At 40.2% G+C, this 22,791-nt stretch overlaps 1 protein-coding gene across 5 annotated transcripts in view; it reads right to left on the bottom strand.

Moving 5' to 3' along the window:
- Dis3l2 (DIS3 like 3'-5' exoribonuclease 2) overlaps positions 1-22,791 on the bottom strand; it is a 322,978-nt gene that overhangs the window by 250,707 nt on the left and 49,480 nt on the right. For all 5 annotated transcript variants that reach the window (XM_059278396.1, XM_059278391.1, XM_059278395.1 and 2 more), the window contains exon 5: positions 19,706-19,807. In XM_059278396.1, the coding sequence (XP_059134379.1) occupies positions 19,706-19,807 (102 nt within the window). The remainder of the gene's footprint in view (positions 1-19,705; positions 19,808-22,791) is intronic.

Below are 22,791 nucleotides of genomic sequence, written 5' to 3'. Positions count from 1 at the left end.
AAAAAAAATCGCTAGAGAAAAATGAAAACAACATACCAAAATCTATAAGATGTAAGAGGGAAGTTTATAGCTCTAAGTACCTATAGTAAAAAAGGAGAGCAATCTCAAATAAATAACTTAATAATATATCTAAAATCTCTGAAAAAGAAGAAACAAGCCAAACCTCAAGTCAGTAGATGTAGAGAAATCATTAACACCAAAGAAATGAAATAGAAACAAACAGAATAATACAAAGAATCAACATGAAAGACATGGTTCTTTGACAAGATAAACAAGCCAAACTCTCAGCCAAACTAGCCAAAAGAGAGAGAGATCCAAATAGATAACATTAGAAATGACAAGGGGAGCCATCGAGATAATGACAAAATTCAGAAAATCATTAAGTCTTACTTAAAAATATATACTCCAATAAATCAGAACGTCTAAAAGAACTAGTTTCTAGATGTATTAAGGCCACATAAATTAAATCACAATAAGATAATCAATTTAAATAGATCTATAATAAGCAATGAGACTGATGTAGTAATTAAAAACCTCCCTGATAAAAAAGAAATGCCAAGCCCAGAGTCACTGGTAGATTTTGTCAGTCTTCCAAAGAAAAATTACCACCAATTTTCCTCAAATTACCCATACAGCAGAAAAGGAAAGAACATTACCAAACATTTTACAAGGCTAGAATTACCCTGATATCAAACCCAGAAATGCAACAAGAAAATTATGAAGCAATCTCACCGAGAAGTACAAATGCAAAAATTCCCAACAAAACACTTGCCAACCAAATTCAAGAAAATATCAAATGATTATTCACCATGATCAAGTTGGCTTCATTTCACAGATGCATCAATGGTTCAATATACATAAATCAACAAATGTGATAAATTACATAAATGGTCTCAAGGACAGAAATTACATGGTCACCTTGATACAAAGAAAGGACCTGACAAAATCCAATACCCTTTCATATTAAAAGTCTTAAAGAGAGCTAGGGAGATAGTTTTTGCCACATAACATGGGAACTGAAGTTTAAAACCCCAGAACTCATACAAATATTGGATGGGCATGGTGACCTGCCTGTAATTCCAGCCTCTAAAGTGGAGACAGGGGACATACATAGTCGTATGGCCTTGTAGGGCCCTCAGTTCTACTGACTGTGTGCGTCTGGTTTTGTGCTAGCACTATGTGTTTTGTTTTGTATTTTCCATTACTATGGCTTTGTGGTTTAACTTGAAATCAGGTATACAATATCAAAATAAGCAATATTAGCAAGCTCTGTTTTGAATGAGAGACCCTGCCTCCTCACTGAATAATATGGGAGACCTGTCAAGAATGATACATAACTTCTCTGTCTGTCTGTCTCTGTCTCTCTCTCTCTGTCTCCCTCTCTCTCTGTCTCTCTGTCTCTCTCTCTCTCTCTCTTTCTCTCTCTCTCTCTCTCTCTCTGTCTCTCTCTCTCTCTTTCACACACACACACACACACACACACACACACACACCCACATACAAAATGGAAAATTGGAAAGAAACTTTGAACAAGAAAACTATATCTAAATATCTAAATAGAGAAAGGTTATATATGACAAAGCTAGAGCAACATTATATTAAATGGGGCAAAGTTCAGAGCATTTCCACCAAAATCAGGGACAAAACAAGGGTATCTATCTCCATTCTTATTCAATACAGTATCAGATATCTTATCTATAGCAATAAGAGACCAAAATAAAGAGATACAAATAGGAAAGGAAGAAATCAAAGTATATTCGTAGATGGTATAATCTCATACATAAGAGACCCCGAGGGGGCTGTAAAGATGGCTCAGAGGTTAAGAGCACTGGCTGCTCTTCCAGAGGTCCTGAGTTCAATTCCCAGCACCCACATGGTGGCTCACAACCATCTATAATGTGATCTGGTGCCCTCTTCTAGCCTGCAAGGATACATGTAGACAGAACACTGTATACATAATAAATAAATAAATCTTTTTTAAAAAGAGAGAGAGAGACCCCAAGGGATCAATTAAAAAATTCCTAGAACTGATAAACACTTTCATCAAAGAAGCAGGATATATAAGCAGCATACAAAAACTAGTAGCCTTCTTATATACTAAGGACAAGGTTATTGAGGAAGAATGAGGGCATCAACCCCATTCACAACAGCCTCAAAACACACACACACACACACACACACACACACACACACACACACAGGAATAACCCTAACAAAAACGTGAAAAATCTCTATAATGAAAAATTTTTTAAATACAAAGAATAAAATTGGAGAAAGCACTGGAAGATGGAAAGACTTTCTAGGCTCATGGATTGGTAGGATTAATATTATAAAAATGGCCATCTTACCAAAAGCAATCTATAGATTCAATGCAAGCCCAATCAAAAGACCAGTACATTCCTCCAAGAAACAGAAAAAAAATCTTAAATTTTATATGGAAACACAGATAACCAAAGCAATCCTGGGCAAAGGAATGCTGCTAGAGATACCACTCTACCTGACTTCCAGTTCTACTACAAAGTCAGAGTAATGGGAAGAAAAACAAAACAGTACTGGTAAAAACCAGACATGCAGATCAATGGAACTGAGAGCCCAGACACAAGGCCACGCTACTACAGCCATCTGGTATTTGACAAAGATGTCCAAACAACTCATTAGAGAAAAGACAGCATCTTCAACAAGTGCTACTAGTAAAACTCAATGTCCACATGAAGAAGAAAGAACCTAAATCATTCTCTCTCACCCTGCACAAGTATCAACTCCAAATGGATCAAAGTCCTCAACATAAGAAGTAAAACTCTGAAATTGCTAGAGAAAAATAAAGCATGCACATGAAGATATAGGAATAGGTAAAGACTTTCTGAATAGGCTCCCTGCTCAGGAAATAAAACCAATAATCAACAAATGGGATCTCATGAACTAAAAGTTTCTGTACAGCAAAGAAAACAGTCAACAAAATGATGAGGCAGTCTGCGTTAACGGGAGAAAAACGTTGCCAGCTATACATCTGACAGAGGATTAGTATCTAGAATATATGAAGAACTAATAAAACTAAACAGCAAGAAAAAAACCCAATACAAATATGGAGTCCAATTATAAATAATCTTTTTGACAGTGTAGATACCTAGTTCACTTAAAAACAAAGTCTCTTTTTAAACTTTAAATATAGTAATTTAAACAGTTTCATACTACCTTCTAAATTGATACCTTCTAAGTTTTTGCCTTTCAGATAAAGAAAAAGAAGTTATCTCCTTTTTTCAGTCCCTCCTAATTATGTCACCACAATTTCCATGGGGAAATGGAAAGTTCTTGGGAGGGATTTCAGACTGCCAACTATTTCAAGACACACACAAAAACTATTACTGTCTGATTAGGAAATGTCACCCATAGACTCATATATTAGAAGCCTGATCCCAGCTGGAGGAAGTAAATCACTAGGGTGTGCCTTTGAAAGTTATACCTAATAATCCAGATCTTATCCTCTGCTTCCAGTCTGTCATGAAGTCAACAGCCTCCTCCACACACTCACACTGCCAAGACACCATGTACACGGGGCCAAGCAACCCTGCACTGAACCCTCTGAGACCATGGACTGAACCCTCTGAGACCATGGACTGAACCCTCTGAAACCATGGACTGAACCCTCTGAGACCATGGACTGAACCCTCTGAGACCATGGACTGAACCCTCTGAAACCATGGACTGAACCCTCTGAGACCATGGACTGAACCCTCTGAAACCATGGACTGAACCCTCTGAAACCGTGGACTGAACCCTCTGAAACCATGGACTGAACCCTCTGAGACCGTGGACTGAACCCTCTGAGACCGTGGACTGAACCCTCTGAGACCGTGGACTGAACCAACTGAAGCCGTGGACTGAACCCTCTGAGACCGTGGACTGAACCCTCTGAGACCGTGGACTGAACCAACTGAAGCCGTGGACTGAACCCTCTGAGACCGTGGACTGAACCAACTGAAGCCGTGGACTGAACCCTCTGAAACTGTGTTCCCAGAGCAATCTTCCTTCCTTTAAGTTACTCTCACAGTTGTTTTGGTCTACATTATGCAAAAGTGAAAAAATTTTAAGTTTATTTTCAATAAGATTTCAAAATACACTTAAAAGAACTAAAATATGGTCTCAATTAATGGGAAGAAAATAGAAAACATGCATCACTCCAGACATAAGGTAAGAGGTAATTCTTCAGGAAAAAATGAGTGAAACTGGAGACTATTAAGAGAAATGACATAACACTTGAACTTCAAAGGTCACTGAAAACTGGAGAAAGGTTACAGAAGTCTTCTTGGAATAAAAACAATCCATGGCAGATCAACCTAACCTGATGTCAATACACATATTTTTCTGACTACAACTATAAGACTAATGTATCTCTCTTTCCTTCATTTCTGCAGCTGACTGGAGAAGGGAGGGAGGGAGGGAGGGAGAGTAGAGACGTCAAGGAGCACCCAGACCTACCCAGTGAAACTGTATCATCACTTCAATCCTCGGAAGGCTCTCCTCCAGCTAAAATAATATGCACATATGTGTTTCCTTCTTTAATTCTTTATTTTAAAGGCAAAGAAGTATCACAATACTACACAAATGTATACCAACTGGTGAGAAGATAAAATGTGGTACAGCCATTCAATGTAATACAGCTACCAAAGAGGACAAAATGCTGATGGTACAGCATAGATGTGCCTTGAAGATATTATTTTAAGGAAATATAATACAAAAGGAAAATAATAAATCATTCTGTTTTACTTAATCATCTACATAAGTACTTCTTAGATACCAATGCTTACACAGATCATACAGAGCTCTTGTTAAATGCAGATTTTTATTTATTTATTTTTTTTTTTTTTTGGTTTTTTTCGAGACAGAGTTTCTCTGTGTAGCTTTGGAGCCTGTCCTGGGACTCACTCTGCAGACCAGGCTGGCCTTGAACTCACAAAGATCTGCCTGCCTCTGACTCCCGAGTGCTGGGATTAAAGGCGTGCACCACCACCACCTGGCAAATGCAGATTCTTTTTTTTTTTTTTTTTTTTTTTTTTGGTTTTTCAAGACAGGGTTTCTCTTTGTAGCTTTGCGCCTTTCCTGGAACTCACTCTGTAGACCAGGCTGGCCTCGAACTCACAAAGATCCTCCTGGCTCTGCCTCTCGAGTGCTGGGATTAAAGGCGTGCGCCACAACCGCCCGGCTGCAGATTCTTATCCAGAGTCTTGAGAACAGAACCTGAGAGTATGTGGGGCTGCGGGCACATGGACCACACTTGTTAATATACCCAAAGGGAATACTAACACCAAGGGCATATTAGAGAGAAATGGCAGAAAGCCCAGTCAATATATGCAGGCTGTCAATGCTCAACCCCTCATTTTTCAAGGACAACAAGACCTTACCCCAAAGGTCTGAGAACAGCACCTACCAACTGAAGATACCATCACAGTGTGTTACAGACATGAGACTTCACTCCCCACTGTATCATGTGTTCACAGATAGAGATGGGCTGGACACTGCTACAACTCTTGGTGCAGGGTTATTTATTTTCCTGGAACCATGGGTGGATGCTGCAGTTTGAACATACCTAGGTCTTCAACACTCAGACAGTGATGGAGTAATGGCATTAGGAGGTAAGGCTTTACAGGTGGTTAGGTCATGAGGGCCCTCCCTCTTCTTACAGGGCAGTACCCTCTCTGCTTGTCCTTTTGCCTTCAATAATCATGTAAATGCCAATGCCTAAGTCAAGTGACAAAGTGTAAGGATGACTGTGAGACTCAAATCAGGAAGTGAGTTCAGAGGCAGAAACAAAGGGTCACACTGGAACAGAAAATACCCCTCACCACACAACTGAACCTGTCTGCGCTTTCACCCTCTAGACTGTGAGAGAACAAGTTTCTTTTCTTTAGAAATGTTTCCAAATATTTTGTTACAGCAACACAAAACGTACTAAAACACTGGGTTTTCAAGTGCACAATCTGCCTGTGCCAGTGTCTGGGAAGAAAGAGTTCAACAAAGCTGATGATGTATCTCCAGCTACTGCTCTTCTCCATGTAAATCATCCAGCTGGATGAAAACTCCTCAATCTAAAGCAGCTTGAGTTCTTTTATATCAAGTCTTCTGGTCCTTTATCCACTCCATATTTAATTTTCTTGTCAGTCTTCATTGCCTCCCAAACTTGCTTTCTAAAAAGCATTCCTTGGCCCTCTCTAGGACTAGTTGGTAATCCTGTGGATTCTCCCATTACACCCGGAACGTTCCCTGTCACCTCAGTTTCCTCTGCATTGCTCCACTAGACTAACTTTCTCAGGAGAACTAGCCCTATTACACTAAGGCATTCATCATGTCTAACAAACTCAATTCTCCATTTTGCATCAGGAATATCACGTCAAATAGCATCCTTGCTCCCAATCGTCCTCACGTCATTTCCTATGTTCTGTGCTGGTACTCATGACCATATTTCTAAGATCACTCACAATGTCTGCTTCACTGTAAGGTCTCAACATAAGTCCACTGGCAAAGTAGCATGATGGCTCACCACACTCCCCCTGATGACAACATATATTCCAAGCCACTGATATCGGTCATTCTCCTTTCACTGTGCCAACCTATAAGACATCTCCTTTATTCCTGACTGTATTCACATCATATTTGTAGCCTTGTATTGTGTCACTTGCCTGAAGCACTAACCTCTAGCTGATGACTACTATCTGCCAGGACATCCTGTACCCTGACACTTTGTCTCCAGACACAATCAGTCCCCATTTAGCTTTAAAAGGTCATAAGGGAGACAGGCATGATAGTAAGTGCCAGTGATTCAAGAACTTGGGAGGTGGAGATGTAAAGATCAGGAGTTCAAGGCTAGACTCAGCTACACAGTGAGTTCAAGACCAGCCTGAACTATATGAGACCCTGTTTCAAATAAAGAAACAAAAAGGAGGGGCCAAGTAGAAAAGTATTTGTCCTTTTTACGATCACTGAAAAGATCAATTCAAGTTACCACTGCTAAAGTTAATGACAAAGGCCTTAAGCATGAAAGCAGAGCCAAAGGACAGTGGAAGAGAAACGGATGAGAAGCTGGGCTGAGCACCACTACAGAGAGCCAGGTCAGAGACTTGAAGTGGACCATGTGGTCTCCATTCCAAAACACCTAACCTAGAACTGCATCTGTAAGATCCATTTCTAGCCTGATCAAAAAGGACCTAAAACAGGCCATCAATATGGCTCAGAAGGTAAAGATGCTTGCAAACAAGGCTAAAGACCTGATTTCATTTCAATCCCTGGAACCCACGTGATGGAAGGAAAGAACATGGCACATGCATTTATGTGTGTATACATACATACATACATACACACACAAATAGATGATAGATTGATAGATAGATAGATAGATAGATAGATAGATAGATAGATAGATAGATAGGGAATAAATTAAATTAACAAAAAGTTTTTACAGGACCTAAAGCTGTAGTAAATATATGCAGATTTTTTTTTGTGACTGTGTTTCCTGTAGCCCAGGCTAGCATCAAATTTGTATTGCAGCCAAGAATGACTTCGAACCTCTGATCCTCCTACCTTGCATTGTGAGTTCTGAGATTGTAAGCCTGTGCCATCATGGCCAGTTTTATGTGAGGATGGGTATCAAACTTGTACACTCTGGGCAAGAACTCTACCAAGTAAGCTATTAATATTTCCTCAGCCCCTAGAATTTTTAATACACTTTAAACTCAATGTTCTCACATTATTAAAGAGAAAATACAAAACCCAGTCAACTAATTTCCTAAAAACCTATAGAAACAGAGACTCCTTAACATTTTCTGTCTTAGAATCTAAAGTCTCATAAACTTCAAGACTAAATTAGTGGATCTGGGAACAGATTTAAAGGAGTCAGGCATTTTCTAGCATAGTCTACATATTTTTCAGAGATAAAAAGACACCTGTATCCAGGTGCACCAGGTTCTTTACAGGGCAGAAGCAAGCTCCTTCATGAGGTGTAATTATAACTCTAGGACAGAGGCTGGCAACCTACAGCTTACAGCCCAAATCCTGTAATTTCTCTAAAGCTTTGTTGAAACCCAGCTGAGCTTATTCGTTTCCATATAGTCTGTTACTGCTTTTTTAGAGAGTAAGAGCAACAGAGAAGCTGTGACAGATCTGGTTGGCCAATATCTAAAATGTTTGCTAGCCAGCCTCTTTCAGAAGTTTGTCCATTTCTCCTGTACAAAATTCCTGTTCCCTGGGGTTGGGGATTTAACTCAGTGGTAGAGCGCTTGCCTAGCAAGTGCAAGGCCCTGGGTTTGGTCCTCAGCTCTGAAAAAAAAAGACAAAAAAAAAAAATTTCCTGTTCCCTGAAATCGTTCATTGAGCTATCTGCCTTATCCTGCCCAACTGCTGTGGTGATATTGTGTTCCCCAATATATTATAAATCCTAATAAACTCATCTGGGGTTCAGAGAACAGAACAGCCACTAGACAGACATAGAGGCCAGAAGAAAATGGTGGCACACACCTTTAATCCTAGCATTCCAAAGGCAGAGATCTGTCTGGATCTCTGAGTTCAAAACCACACTGGAAACAGCCAGGCATGGTGACACACGCCTTTAATCCCAGGAAGTGATGGCAGGAAGCAGAAAGGTTTATAAGGCGTGAAAACCAGTAACTAGGGCCCTGTTAAGCTTTTAGGCTTTTGAGCAGCAGTTCAGCTGAGATCCATTCTGGATGAGGACACAGAGGCTTCCAGTCTGAAGAAACAGGATTGGCTGAGAAGTTGTCGAGGTGAGGTTTTAGCTGTGGCTTGTTCTGTCTCTCTGATCATTCAGCATTCACCCCAATACCTGGCTCCGGGTTTTATTTTATTAATAAGACCTTTTAAGATCCATGTTACAAACTGCCCTGGGTGCATTTATACTTCTGAAAGCTTTTCTGGATTTCTCTGGCTTGTCCCTGTGTCTGCCTTCAGTCCTATGGACTGAGTTGAGTCATCCACTCTCTTACTAGCCACTTCCAGCTTCTAGCATTGTATCAGTCTACTCTCAGTGCTCTGTTCTCAAACTCTCATTTTAGATCTCTGTTGTGAGTTCCCTAATTAAATTATAAGTAATTTAACAGAAATCATACATTTTTCATGTAGGCTACTTGAGCAATAATCCTCACCTCAAGCCCTGCCTCTGAGAATCTCAACTTAAAACACTCTATTTAACTCAAGTTTAAACAACAGTAGTCATCATCTATGCATCTCTTATTCTGAGATCACTGGTCTTAACTCAAGGTGCCAAAACTGTGCCACCATGGCCAATTTTATGTGAGGTTAGGGATCAAACCCAGGGCCTTGTACACTCTAGGTAAATTTTATTAAATTTGACTTTGGCTCCTGCCTTCTTACTCCACCAAACTACTCCAATAGTCAATATCATAGATGTTCCATATTAACCAAACTAACTTCCCAGGAAGATTTTTCTTCATCTGTGAGCTACAGGGCAACTATTCCTCCTTCAGATGTTCCCTGTATTCATTCCCAGCACCACATTGCTATGGAATAATCCTCCTGTACACTGTAAAGACTTGTCACTTGGATTGGTTTAATAAAACACTGATTGGTTAGTAGCTGGGCAGGAAATTAGGCGGGAAAGCCAAACTGAGAATGCTGGGAAGAAGGAGGTGGAGTCAGAGACACCAGCCAGATGCAGAGGAAGCAAGATGAGAATGCTGTATTGAGAAAAGGTACCAAGCCACGTGGCTAAACATAGATAAGAATTATGGATTAATGTAGGTGTAAGACCTAGTTAGTAATAAGCCTGAGTTACCAGCTGAGCATTTACAAGTAATATAAACCTCAGAGTCAATTATTTAAGAAGCAGCTGCTGGGTATTTGAGAACAGGCAGGCAGGAGAGAAACTTCTGCCAACACCACATTCTCTCCTGGTGTGTTCTATCTATGTGTCTCTAGGCCCACCTTCCACTCTCCTGCACTGGATGCTCTTCCTCTGTAGATATAACATGCTTCAGTACTCCTTAGGTTCCATCCTTCTTTGATCTCTCCATAAAATCCCCATTTAATTAAGTGCTACTGAGGTCAACCAAACATCTACCTCTAGTCAAGATCTCACACTTTAGCTCTAAATCCTAAGAGAAACCCTCCCTCTAACTTTACAACCTTACATGTTCCTGTGCATGTCAACCTCACGCCAAATGAACCCTTCCTACCCCAGCCTCTGAGCCTGCTCCCTTTTCTAGATGCCACCACAGCAAATGATGCTGCTGTGCCCTCAATTACCTAAGCACAAAGTATAGGTCTCATCCTAGCTTCTGCCTTCTACCTCACTTACTACATCCAATCACCAGGTTTACACAAGCCTAAATTCATCTCCTCCTTCAACTCCTCAATGCCAGTGGAGCTTATCATCTCTCCCTAAAGCTCTCTGAACAAATTTTCCTGTCAATCTCCCACTTTTTTTCCTTCTCCTTAGGTCATCCACCCTACCAACCAGAATATTTTAATAGGCAAATATGACTAAAACCTCTCCAGAAAAGTCTTCTATGGCTTTCCAGTGCTTATACGTTAATATCAGAACTTTCTTATACAGCAAAACATTTCATGATTTGAGACCATCCCCCACTTTTTTATCTATCAGCCTTTCCTCTTCTATTTTAAGATTCAAAGCACTATAATATATGTGGCTCTCCAATTCTATCATCATTTTCTCAATAGCTTTGAGAAAGTCTTTGTACAAAGTCTTTCTGCTTGATATATATTACCTAAATTCATAAGATAGTAACAAATATGTCCTAAATTATTACTGGTTATGGAATACAGTAAACTTACTGGCTTTTTAAAATAAAAAAAGTGAGAATCTGAACAATAATTATAGTAGCAGGCAGCAATATCATAATACTACCCCTAGTGATAAACTCTTATGCTTTACAAATATTGCCAAATAAATCCCAGTATATTTCTTTAAAATATAACATCTTTAGCCTCCCACTTACAAAAACTATACCATTGCACCATTAACTTAACTAAAAAAAAAAAAAAACAAAATTACTTTGCATCACAGAATGTACTTTAAAGCAAGATTACATAACCAAGGGTGACCTTGAAGACCATCTGGATCATTTTCAGCTACTTCTGAATTCTGTTTTCATTAATTAGGATGAGTTTGCAGTAAGTGATGTAGAAGCTCATCCCACAAGCACTGGCATATATTTTTCAAATGGCTACTCAGCATGCAACATATAATGAGTATAATTAATCTAGTATGACAGCCACAAATGCCATTTGGTAAATAGATCCTGCTACCTCTGATAACACACACTTGGGAGGACTCTAGCTCTTGGTCCTCTTCTGGTTGCTTAGAGGCAGGTACTCATTCTGCACTATTTCTGGACCAGGCATTTTAAATATTGGTTTCCTTCTGCCATAGAAATACATGGCAAGAGGATTATATGGCAATAGTTCCAGCCTAGACTCTGAAGTAAAGATAAGACAAAGCAAAAATACTGGAGGATCTTGCTGGACAAGGAGCATGTGTAAGATATAAACCACACTATCCCACAGTATAAACTATCACATAGACTAGTTAGTATTCAGATATTCAAAAGCACCAATATTTTATATCTTCTGTGCACAAATGTTATCAGTAGCAAACTAAAGAGCTAGAAACAGTACATTTGAGTTATGTGATCCTGGCCAAAGTATAGCTTTATAGTTTTCATTTCTAGGAATACTGATACTTCTGGAGCACTTACATGCCATTTTGCTGTATCTTGTCTACATTAACTCATTCACTGCAATGAATATGGATTTCATCAAACCATCTCCATGGAATTAAAGAGGAATGATATTAATTTTTAACATAAAATCCTAAAATATTAATTGGGAGTTTCCCAGCACAAATAAGCTACTCTACCCTTAAATGATACAGTCTTTATTTCAGACATTTCAACCTGAATTACAGAGATCTGAAGACATGTTTAAAACAGGCAAGAACTTGAAGTATTTGAGCCCAGAGTTGGCAACACTGAGGGAGAAAAGATGACTGTTAAAAATAGGTTTGTGTACATAAGAATCTCAGGAAAACCTGATCATGGTAGTAGATACACCTTACCCACTGTACAACTCTGGGTGGAGGTTCCCAGACCTTCCCTCCATCATTAAGTACCTTCCAAGTCCTTTCTGGGACTGCCATGCAGGCCAAGAAAGCAAACAGTTCTGAGAACTTCTAATTCCATTGGAATTGACAACAATCCAAAACGATAGTGGTTATGTAAGAGATTGGATTAAATATAATCTAGCATGATGGGTGCATATTTAAAGAAGAACTTAGAAGACAAAACTTTCAAACAATCTCTTGGAGTAAACGCTGATTGTCAAAGGAAACAATTTACTGTAGCAGGCCAATGTCTTGTGACCCTAAGAAGGTTTGGAACAGCCACTGAAAATTAGGGATTAGATGTACACTTTGATTTTTGTATTTGTTTAATTAGAACGAGAGCAGCACTCCTATCAGCACTGCCTTTATTCTTTCAAACTCACGCTACTTCCTTCTGAGCCAATCTTTTCTTTAAAAAAAAAAATCATCTGAGCTCTCACAGCTTAAGCATCACTATCCCTGCACAAAAGCAAGCTTGCTTAGTAAGCACACAATAGGCGTGCTGGAGAATGTCCATAACTGTCCACAGCTATCTGGAACATACACTTCACTGCACTGTAACCTGGGTGACCCAATCATGTCTTGAGAGACATCTAGACCCAACTAGCACAGGACCTAACTGATTTCCTCTCACACCAATGTAAGGGATCAACATATATGAGATGATTCATAATAACTAAGTGAATGGGTCCCTAGCATAAGGTTTCCAGTAGGTATCCATGTATCAAGTAGACCCCAGCCTGTCTTCTCAGACTTTTTAGCATTCAGTTAAAAGTATACAAAGGCTAAGTCCCAGTGATTAAAAACTTCACTTGAAATCTCTCTCTCTCATTCACTAGTCAACTTCTGTTTCACACTGTTCTAATAGAGTCTAATTTTAATATGGTCTTGTCGGCCTCCTTTACTCTAGTTTTCTCTGAGCTGATTACTATGGCTACATCTCACCTTAGTTCCCAATCAAGCCCATGGAAGGGCTTCCTTTTCAACCCATCTCTCAGAGCCAAGACACAGCTGAATCTTGTGCCCCCAAACCTCTTTTGCTGTAACCAAAAAGCCCAGAATTCTGCCTCTCAGAGTTCTACTTCTGCTTCGGACCATGCTCTCTGCATGTGACTCCATGTGTGTGACGACTCCCTGTGGCTCCAAGTCCAGTGACTACCACTAGACTCTGTAGTGAGAGCCACATCTCCCAAGTCCAGTGACTACCACTAGACTCTGTAGTGAGAGCCACATCTCCCAAGTCCAGTGACTACCACTAGACTCTGTAGTGAGAGCCACATCTCCCAAGTCCAGTGACTACCACTAGACTCTGTAGTGAGAGCCACATCTCCCAAGTCCAGTGACTACCACTAGACTCTGTAGTGAGAGCCACATCTCTGGAAATCCCTAGTAGAAGCTACTAATTCCTACATGACAATTGCCTGTTTGCCCTTTGAAATCTGCTGCCACTGAGCCAGGATAGCACCTAGGTCTGTCACCCTTTGACCCTGCTCTGACCCGTGCACTACAGCTCTCGGTTTAGGCTTCCATCAGTCAGCTCTCTTGTCAGGCACCTGCCTCCACAACACCCAGGGAAGCTGCCACACTTCCTAGGCCTCACACGCAGCCACTGGAGTTCTAAGTCATGTTTCCTAAACTATTTTCTGACACTAACACTGGGCTTCAGACATTCTAACTGACAAAGCCATCTTCATTAATCTTAGTGGCAACTTAAGGTGTTATCTAATGCCTAAAAATACTGTTATTTGCTAAACTCATGCTAATTCTATGATACCAGACAATATTCATATACAGATCAAATAACTCCTTCATTGATATTCCTGGATTAACAAATATCAATGAGATGATAAAATCAGGAAACATAACTCTGAATCCAACTGTTACTCCTTAATTATAGTAACATTAATTATATTAAGATGTTTAAGCCCCATTTTTCTCATTCAAAAATCTGAGCTAGAGATAACATCACATTAAAGAATAATGAGATACTGAATAAAGTACCTATTACTACAGCAAGCATAAAAAAAATTCACAGTCATCAGTTAGCCACAAAGCTTCTATGTGTTTCTTTGTAGTATACTACACTGGAGTACAGTAGAAGGAAAATGACAGGATAAAGTTATTACAATTTAAAAGATGGACAGATGACTCAGTGGGTAAAAGTGCTTACCATGCAAACCTGAAAATCTGAGTTCGAGTCCCCAGAAGTCATATTACTAAAGTAAACAAAATTTAAAATTCGGTCTCAGTAGTGCGAGCATCTATAATTCCATGGAGTTTCTATGGAAAGATGGAAGTCCATCAAGAGAATCTCTACAAGCTAGCCAGCCAGCCAGCCAAGCTTACAAAGCAGTGAAGAGACCCTGCCTCAACCAGGTAGAAAGGCATGAACCGACACCCGAGGCTGTCTACTGACCTTCACATATACTCCATCACTCTTACACGTGCGCACACGTGTGCACTGAAAATATTTGTTTGCTATCTTAATTTTTGTCTTGGTTCTTCCATCTCTTCGCATCCTTTTCTGGCTTAAAATATTCATTCTTCAAAACTATTATACAGTCTTATCCTTCATCTTTTTGTGCATGTGGGGTGTGTGTGTGTGTGTGTGTGTGTGTGTGTGTGTGTGTGTGTGTGTTCTGTACCTATGTGGGTGCAGCTGCTAGTGGGTACCCATGTGGAAGACAACAGTCAATGTCAGTTGTCTTCCTCTAGCCCTTTCTGCCTTATTATGATTTTGTTGTTGTTTTGGTTTTTTGAGACAATGTTTCTCTGCGCAGCCCTGACTGTTCTTGGAACTCACTCTGTAGACTAGGCTGGCCTGGAACTCACAAAGATCTGCCTGCCTCTGCCTCCCAAGAGCTAAGATTAAACATGTGCACCACCACACCTACCTCCCCACCTTACTTTTTGAGACATTCTCTAGCTGAAGCTGGAGCTTGACATTTCAGCTAGACAGGCTGGCCATCGAGCTCCTGATATCTGTGTCTCTGTTGTCACTATACCACACCACACCACCACTCCATGGCATTGGGGTTACAGATGTGCACTGCTGCACCTGGCTTTTTTGTGAGTCCTGAGGATCCAAACTCAGGTCTTCAGGTTTGTGTAACAAGCATGTTACCAATTAACTCATCTCCTGGCCCTAGCAAACAGACACTTCTAATCAAAGCAGTATCTGGGGACTGTATGAGCTTTCAGGGGTGTTGGTCTTCTTTAGAGGGTAGAGTCTTGAGAAGAGGTAGAACCCCCAGTTCTTCCTCAGGTCTAGGAGAGTCAGCAGAGAGACTTCAGCATTTAGACAACAGTTCACCCCACATGTTTTTCTCTGAAACCTAATATTTCCATAACCCTCTCCTGACAAATCATTCTCATCCTGGAATAAACCAAACAAAAGCTCTCATCCCTCAAACCTGAATTCTAATGTAACCTTTATGCCACCTTCCCCAACTGTCTCAGAGTGCTTGCTGCTTATATAATGATGTGTATTTCTTTCCATGCTGTAAACCTTACCATAATTATTTCCATCCCCTTCCAAACAGCCCACGAGCTCCCTAAGGGCAAACCTGGGACCTATTCTGTTTATATCTCCAGGATCTAGCCCAGGGCAGGACAAATGAGAGAAGCCACTGGTTATCCAGTACAGCTCCAAGAAGAAACAGGATCAATGCTTGGGCATGGTTCCCACCACTACCACCCCTTTGAATACCCGAGGGAAAAGAGCATTAAACAAAAGTCAAGAGAGCCTGATTCTAGCCCTGGCTCTGCTCAAAACTGTTCAAACCACACACTCTCACAGTATCTTTGTTCCCAGCTGGCAAAGTAAAGAAATGATCATTTGTCCCTCAAACATCCTTCAGTAGATGTCTATTATATACAAACACTAAAAATGTAAAAGAATTCTGAAATTAAAATTGTTATATAAGAGTAAATTATTTTTATTATTGCCTCACAGCTTGATACTTTTATAGCTATCTATTTTGCCAAAATGCATGCTGTGAAATAAATTGACTATTTACTACTATAACTAAAAGAACTGTTGTTTTTCTTTAAAACCCTAAAGGCACTACAGTTTGCATACCCAAGAGAGTGAACACAACAAGCATAAAGAAGCAAAAACAAATAATCCAATTAATTCACATTGGCTTACACCACTGACTAGAGATGCCTTTGATAACAACATGTTTTTATACTAACAAACATAAGACCACTGGCCAGCATGTTTTAAGGTACCTGTATTATATTATACATGTCTGGGATTTCTGATGACAATATGAATATTATCCTCTCTCTAGTTTGAATCTGTCACCAACAACTGTCACAGGTAGGTCAGAGCAAATAGACTTCCAAGCCCTTCAAACTGAGAAGCTGTGAAATACTCTAGCTAAAAGGCCTAAGAGATATACCTAATAGAGCTGATTTGAAAAGAGCCAAAGCCTTTGTCAGCAGTCTGTGAAGATGCTTGGGAGCTCCACAGACACAAGAATAAGCAACCAGGGTGACCTCCAAATCTCAAATCTTCTAAAAGCTAAAGAAGCGCATGTGCACATCAAAACAGCTCTTCATCAGTGGCAGCCATATGGCCCTATACCAGCCCTAGTCAACAATTCCAAGAAGGGGAGGCTCCTTGCCAGTAAAGCCTATGACTGTCCCTGTCAATCTCTGTTCATTAGGGTGCTACCAATAGACAGAGGGCAAAAGATCTAGCCTGGGACTCAAGTAACCCAGCCACGACTGTTGATATCACACTTCTCAACTATCTTCCTACTAAACAGAGCTCAGGTCCAAGGACCAATGACCCCATCTGCTTCTTTCACTTTCCCTCCTGCTCCACTAAGCTTTTTACTCAAGGAATGGCTCCCCAAACAAAAAAATCAACAAGCTCTGGGAGCATGTTAGAAACGCACAATTTGGAGCACTACTGAGGAGACCCTACTGAATAAGAATTTTTATTTATCAAAATCCTGAGACAAATAATTTGCAAGCTAAAGACCAGCCTAGGCTAAGGCCTGGCATTCTCACATCCATCTTTCTCAAGGACAAGAGATAACTGTTCTCAGCTTTGAAAGCCTATCTGCTGAGAGCCATCTCCTCTCCAGACTCCTGAATGCTAAGTGAGCTGCTGAGACTTTATAGTCCCCTACCCAGCTGCCTCTAACTTCTAAAGTTGCTCAGTTCCACAAAGGACAGTGGCTGCTTTGCCTCTTGCCAAGATACCTATCCCGCCATCCAGGCAAAAGCTACAGGGACTCCAGAGTTCTTGGGCCCTTGTAGGTCAGAGGTGCATGCTAATTCAATGAATGAAGCTAGCACCCAGCACTCAAGGTTCAGGGATTCTTTTTCTTGTAACTTGTAAGATGCCTCAGCTCATCCAATCCCTGGAATATTTCCCTCCACAGTATGGACTGGTGAAGATTCAGAGAGAAGCAGCAGCTGAGAACATGAAGAGCCTACTTGGTTTTCAGAGTTTTATTGCTGCCTTGTTTTTACACAAGGCCGCCCCACAGTGAAAGAACACAAGGCATATTTCAGCCTACACTAGGTAGGCCCTTGCATCAAATGTCTCTGGTTCTGCCCTCTTTGGGCTCAGCTGCTCCTTATATTCCAAAGCATTTGAGTAGAACTGGAATCTTAACAATATTGACTCTTTTAGTTCATAAACATGATATTTCTAACCATTTACTGAGTTCTTCTCTCACTAATGCTTTATAGTTTTAGTATACACTGCTTATATTTTTGGTCAAGTTTCTCCCTAATAATGTCATATTTTTATCCTAATTGTAAACGGCATTTTTAGAAATTTTTTAATTTCCTGCTTTTCATTGCCAGTAAGTAGAAGTACAAATGATTTTTTATATAAACCTTCTATCCTTCAACCTTGATAACTCACTTCTTCTAGTACCTTTTTCAATAGACTCATTAGGACTTTCTACATAGAAAATCACATAGTAAGATAATAAAATATTTATTTCCTAGTTCCTTTTTGTACTGACTTGAATCTCCAAAACAATGTAGGAAAGGCAGGCTTGGTGGCAGATGCCTACATCCCAGTACTCACTGTTCTAGTACTCAGGAGACTAGGGCAGGAGGGTCCTGAGTTCAGTGCTAGTCTGGACTACACAGTGAGACTCTGCCCTACATAACTACAAGGCTTTCCTACTTCTTCCTCAATTTTGAGGGCACAGCCTTTTACCAGTAAGAATGATACTGTTCTAACATCTTCTACATGTTCTCGGGTCATGACGTGACCACTATTCCTGGTTTGCTGCAAATTTTATCACAAATAGTTGTGGAATTTTGTCAAATGTGTTTTCTATGTCTACTGACTGATACTTGATTGAAATACGGTGTCAAATTTAGTTTGAAATGATGAGCTACAGTGACTGCTTTTAAACACTGAGTCAGCTTTGCAATCTAGGATAAGTGCCACATGCTCACGTTCTATTCTTATGTACATGCTCCTAGAGTTTCTTTGCTGATACTTTGTTAGATGCTTGCTCAGCTGTGTTTATAAGAGGTACTCATCTGTAGATCTCTTTTGTTGTTTCCCACTCTGCTATTTCATAATGGTGGCCTCATAGAATGAAGGGAAAAGGGTCACTGCTTGTATAAGACAAGGACTATTTCTTCTTTAAATGTTTAGTGGGGTTAACTAGTAAGTGAGACCATCTAGGGTACTGAAGTGTTTTTCAATAATATATCCAAAAGGAAAATATTAATAAGATCAAGCAAAACTACTGACTTTACAGCAAAACATGCTCTTCCTCATTTCAGCTAATGACATCACACTCACTTTGCTTAAACACAAAACTTCACATGTGTCTGTAGCTCCTCTCTTTTCCTTGTCCTGTTCCTCAAACCTGCCTCCAGTTCCTATCTGCTCTACTTTCACATGCCAACTTCTCTCCATACTAGCTATCTGTAACACGAGACTTGTCCCCACTACAGTCCAATGTTCAAACAATAGCCAGAATGATTTCTGGTTTGATTTCTTCTACTTTTACATACTAACTGTAAAAGAAAAACAGTAGTTTTGTCCATGAAGTCTAAACTGTACTGACTTCAGGGATGCTACCTATTTTGCCAAACTCTTTCTTGCTCAACTAGCTCTAGCAGCATGGGAATTTACAAAATCAGACCTCTAGATGCAGGCCTATTGGTACATGCCTTTCATCTCAGCACTAAATATGTATTGCAGTGTGTTTCGGTAAAGGCAGCAGAAACCGATAAAGAATACCATCATTTCTGTGGATTTCTTGTCCCAGCTCTCGCAGCATATGGTGTAGGAAAGTAATGAATGATTTCAAGCTTAAGACCCTATAAGCATTTTTCTTATCCAAAAGACTATCGGAAATCCATGCAAGGATCTGGCAAGGTATATGGACTGGAGAGGGAACCAGATGCTTCAAATCCCATTCAGTAGTATGATTCAGAAGCAACACTCAGTTTTACCTTGGGGCCCAAGGGGCCTGTAGCCCACCACACACACACACACACACACACACACACACACACACACACACACACACACAAAATGCCTAAAAGGAAATTTAAACTCACCTTCCACTGGTCTTCAGGAAGCAGTTTTACAACCACAAGGTCCCCATTTAGAGCTCTATTACGAGCAACAACTCCATCAATAAAAATGTCCCGATCACCATCCTAAATTGGAAGGAGAAATAAAGGAACAGTCAACTTACTAAGACCTGGAGTCACAGCTGATTTCTTTCAAAATGTTTAGACTCTAAACCTGTCTACTTACTTAATAAGACCACTACTCCATAGCCTCAAACAAATCTAAAGAGAACTAAGTCTCTTCTGATAAAAAGCAATGGCAATGCAAACCTGAGAACAGACTAGCAGAGACCTACTAAAGGCAGACAAAAACAAAGAAAAGCATGTAAAGAAAACAAACAAAGATGGGCCAGGTGTGGTGGCACACACCTTTAATCCCAGCACTTGGGAGACAGGGGCAGGCAGATCTCTGTGAGTTTGAAGCCAGCCTGGTCTACAAAGTGAGTTCCAGGACAGTTAGGGCTGTTACACAGAGAAACCCAGTCTCAAAAGAAAAAAGAAGAAAAAAAAAGACTGTAGACTTTGCCGGGTGTGGTGGTGCACACCTTTAATCCCAGCACTCGGGAGGCAGAGGCAGGTAAATCTCTGTGAATTCGAGGCCAGCCTGGTCTACAGAGTGAGTTCCAGGAAAGGTGCAAAGCTACACAGAGAAACCCTGTCTCGAAAAACCAAAAAAAAAAAAAAAAAAAAAGACCGTAGACTTTGATTACTAAAACAAGAAAGATGATGTTATCCTTTTTAGCTTTAGATTGGAAAAAGAAAAACCCCCACAGAAAGAGAGAGAGAAGGAAAGAGCAAGAGCTTGAGATTAATTTAACAGGTATATACGTAAACACTTATACCTCTATGTAATTTTAATTAAACATAAAAATAACATGATTCCACAAGGCCTTTAAAAGCCCCTGTGCCAGGCACAGGAACCCTCCTTTCAAGGTGGTCAAGGGGTCCAAAAGACTCTCGAAATAACATATGCCACTGCTGTTGTCCTAAGTTGCCTCCCAGAACTGAAGCTCAATCCCTATTGCTGAAGACACCACATACTTTGGACACAGGACTTGGAGGAAGAGAGCTGTGGATCTGACCTGGAAGCTTCCTTCCTGAGAACTAGCTTGCATACTACTAGAAGGTGCTAGGGATAAAAGCAAAATTGATACTCCAACCCAACTGTAATGCCTATGAACCACAACACTGACCAGAACTGCAAGATAACCCCAAAGGTGTGAAAGTGGTACTCATAACTTGGGGTTAATCAACAGCCATCTAATTGAACTTAAAACCCACTCAATAGAAAGGAATTTATTCTTGACACTGTAAATCCAGCCATAGACCCTAGAGGAGAGCCTACTACTGCTATATTGCTAAACCAGTATATTTTCTAACTGCATTCTAAATATTTCTCCTTCTATTCACATGTAAGTGCAGCTCTCATCTCTCATCATAGAAGTTTCTTTTTGCAGCAGACAGAGACCATTGCAGAAATTCACAATTGGTAAAAAGGCAGAGAACAACTGACTTGGGGAGGTGGGGTCCAGCCTCAAAAGATACATCTAGAGCACAAGCCCCACACCTAAGGCTCAAGAAACATGGCAGAAGAGGGAACAGAAAGACTGTAAAGGTCAAAGGACCAAGATGTCTACTGCATGATAGTATCTTCTATATTATGATAAGGAAGCTGCACAATAAAATCTCAACAATGCAGTTACATAAATAAAACTTGCACAATGATGACCCCAGTTGACATGCCCAAGTGGATGAGGGAAATCTCACAAGACCCCACCCCTAGATGAAAAGCTAAAGGCAATTAATGACTTCTGAGAAAAGGAGAATCAGTCTTCCTCTCCGATGAACCTCCTAATAGGTTACCCAACATGCTAAACATATACGCACATATAAGCAACACCAAATTGACTCAGCAGATTGTTTTTATATATTTATATGTACATAAATGTGAGTATATTCATGCACATATATACACATAAACATATGAGTATGAATTTGATGAGTAGTGAGGTGACTCAGGAGAAGCTGGATGAGAGGGAGGGGAAATAATTTAAATACAATACTCATATATGAAATACTAAAAAAAAATTAAGAATTTAAGATTCATAAAGCATCTTCAAATCTCCTCGCTCCTGACTTTGGAGCATAGTAAGCTCTAGATCAGTGGTTCTCAACTTGTGGGTCGATATCCCCATGGGGGTCACATATCAGATAGCCTACATATCAGATATTCACATTATAATTCATAACAGTAGCAAAATTACGGCTATGAAGTAACAACAAAATAACTTTATGGTTAGGGTCACCACAATCTGAGGAACTGTGTTAAAGGGTCGCAGCATTAGGAAGGGTGAGAACACTGCTCTAGACCATGCACATGAATCACCGACACCTTAAGCCAGAAAATCCCCTCTGTAGGATAATCTGCCAGAAATCCCCACTGTAAGTGGTATGGTGCCCAGTGAACCACCCCGGCCCCCAGCCACCTACTTCAAAGCCTAATAGGTGCCAAAGTCTTCTCAATAAGCCAGATTGCTCTGCAAAATCACTTCAATGCAAGAAACAGCTAAGGAAAAACAAGCTTTGGGAGGTCAGAGGACTAGAGAAAATTGTCTCATCAACAAACATATACTCTTCTTTACTCTTCCAGGTCATACTTATGTGTTCCTTTCCAGAGAATAAAAGAGAAGTTAAATGTTGGCTTTGTTTACAGGAGCTGACAGCAAAAGTGTCCAGAGAGTCACTTTTTTGTAATAGAGACACTCTATACTGATAAGATTTAACATTCAAATAACTGAGTACTATAAAATTCTAGTTAGTTAAAACTGTCACTCCAAAATCACCAACCCCACGTCAAGGGAAAGGAGAGAGAGAAAGAGAGGGAGATTTTAGCCACTCAGCATGTTTTATAGTTCCTAGTTGCAAACAAATTTGAGATATTTTAAAACAGATATTCTGTTCAATTTCCAATCTAGTGATGGCTGGCAGCTGTGGCCTACATTCTGCCAAACCTGACCCCACCCCACACTAGTCCCTATGGAACAGCTACCATGTTAGTCACAAAGAATTAC

This window comes from Peromyscus eremicus, chromosome 13, assembly GCF_949786415.1.
Source record: "Peromyscus eremicus chromosome 13, PerEre_H2_v1, whole genome shotgun sequence".
NCBI classification, from domain to species: Eukaryota; Metazoa; Chordata; class Mammalia; order Rodentia; family Cricetidae; genus Peromyscus; species Peromyscus eremicus.
The sequence above is the reverse complement of the archived record's forward strand: the minus strand, read 5'-3'. Positions and strand labels throughout refer to the sequence as shown.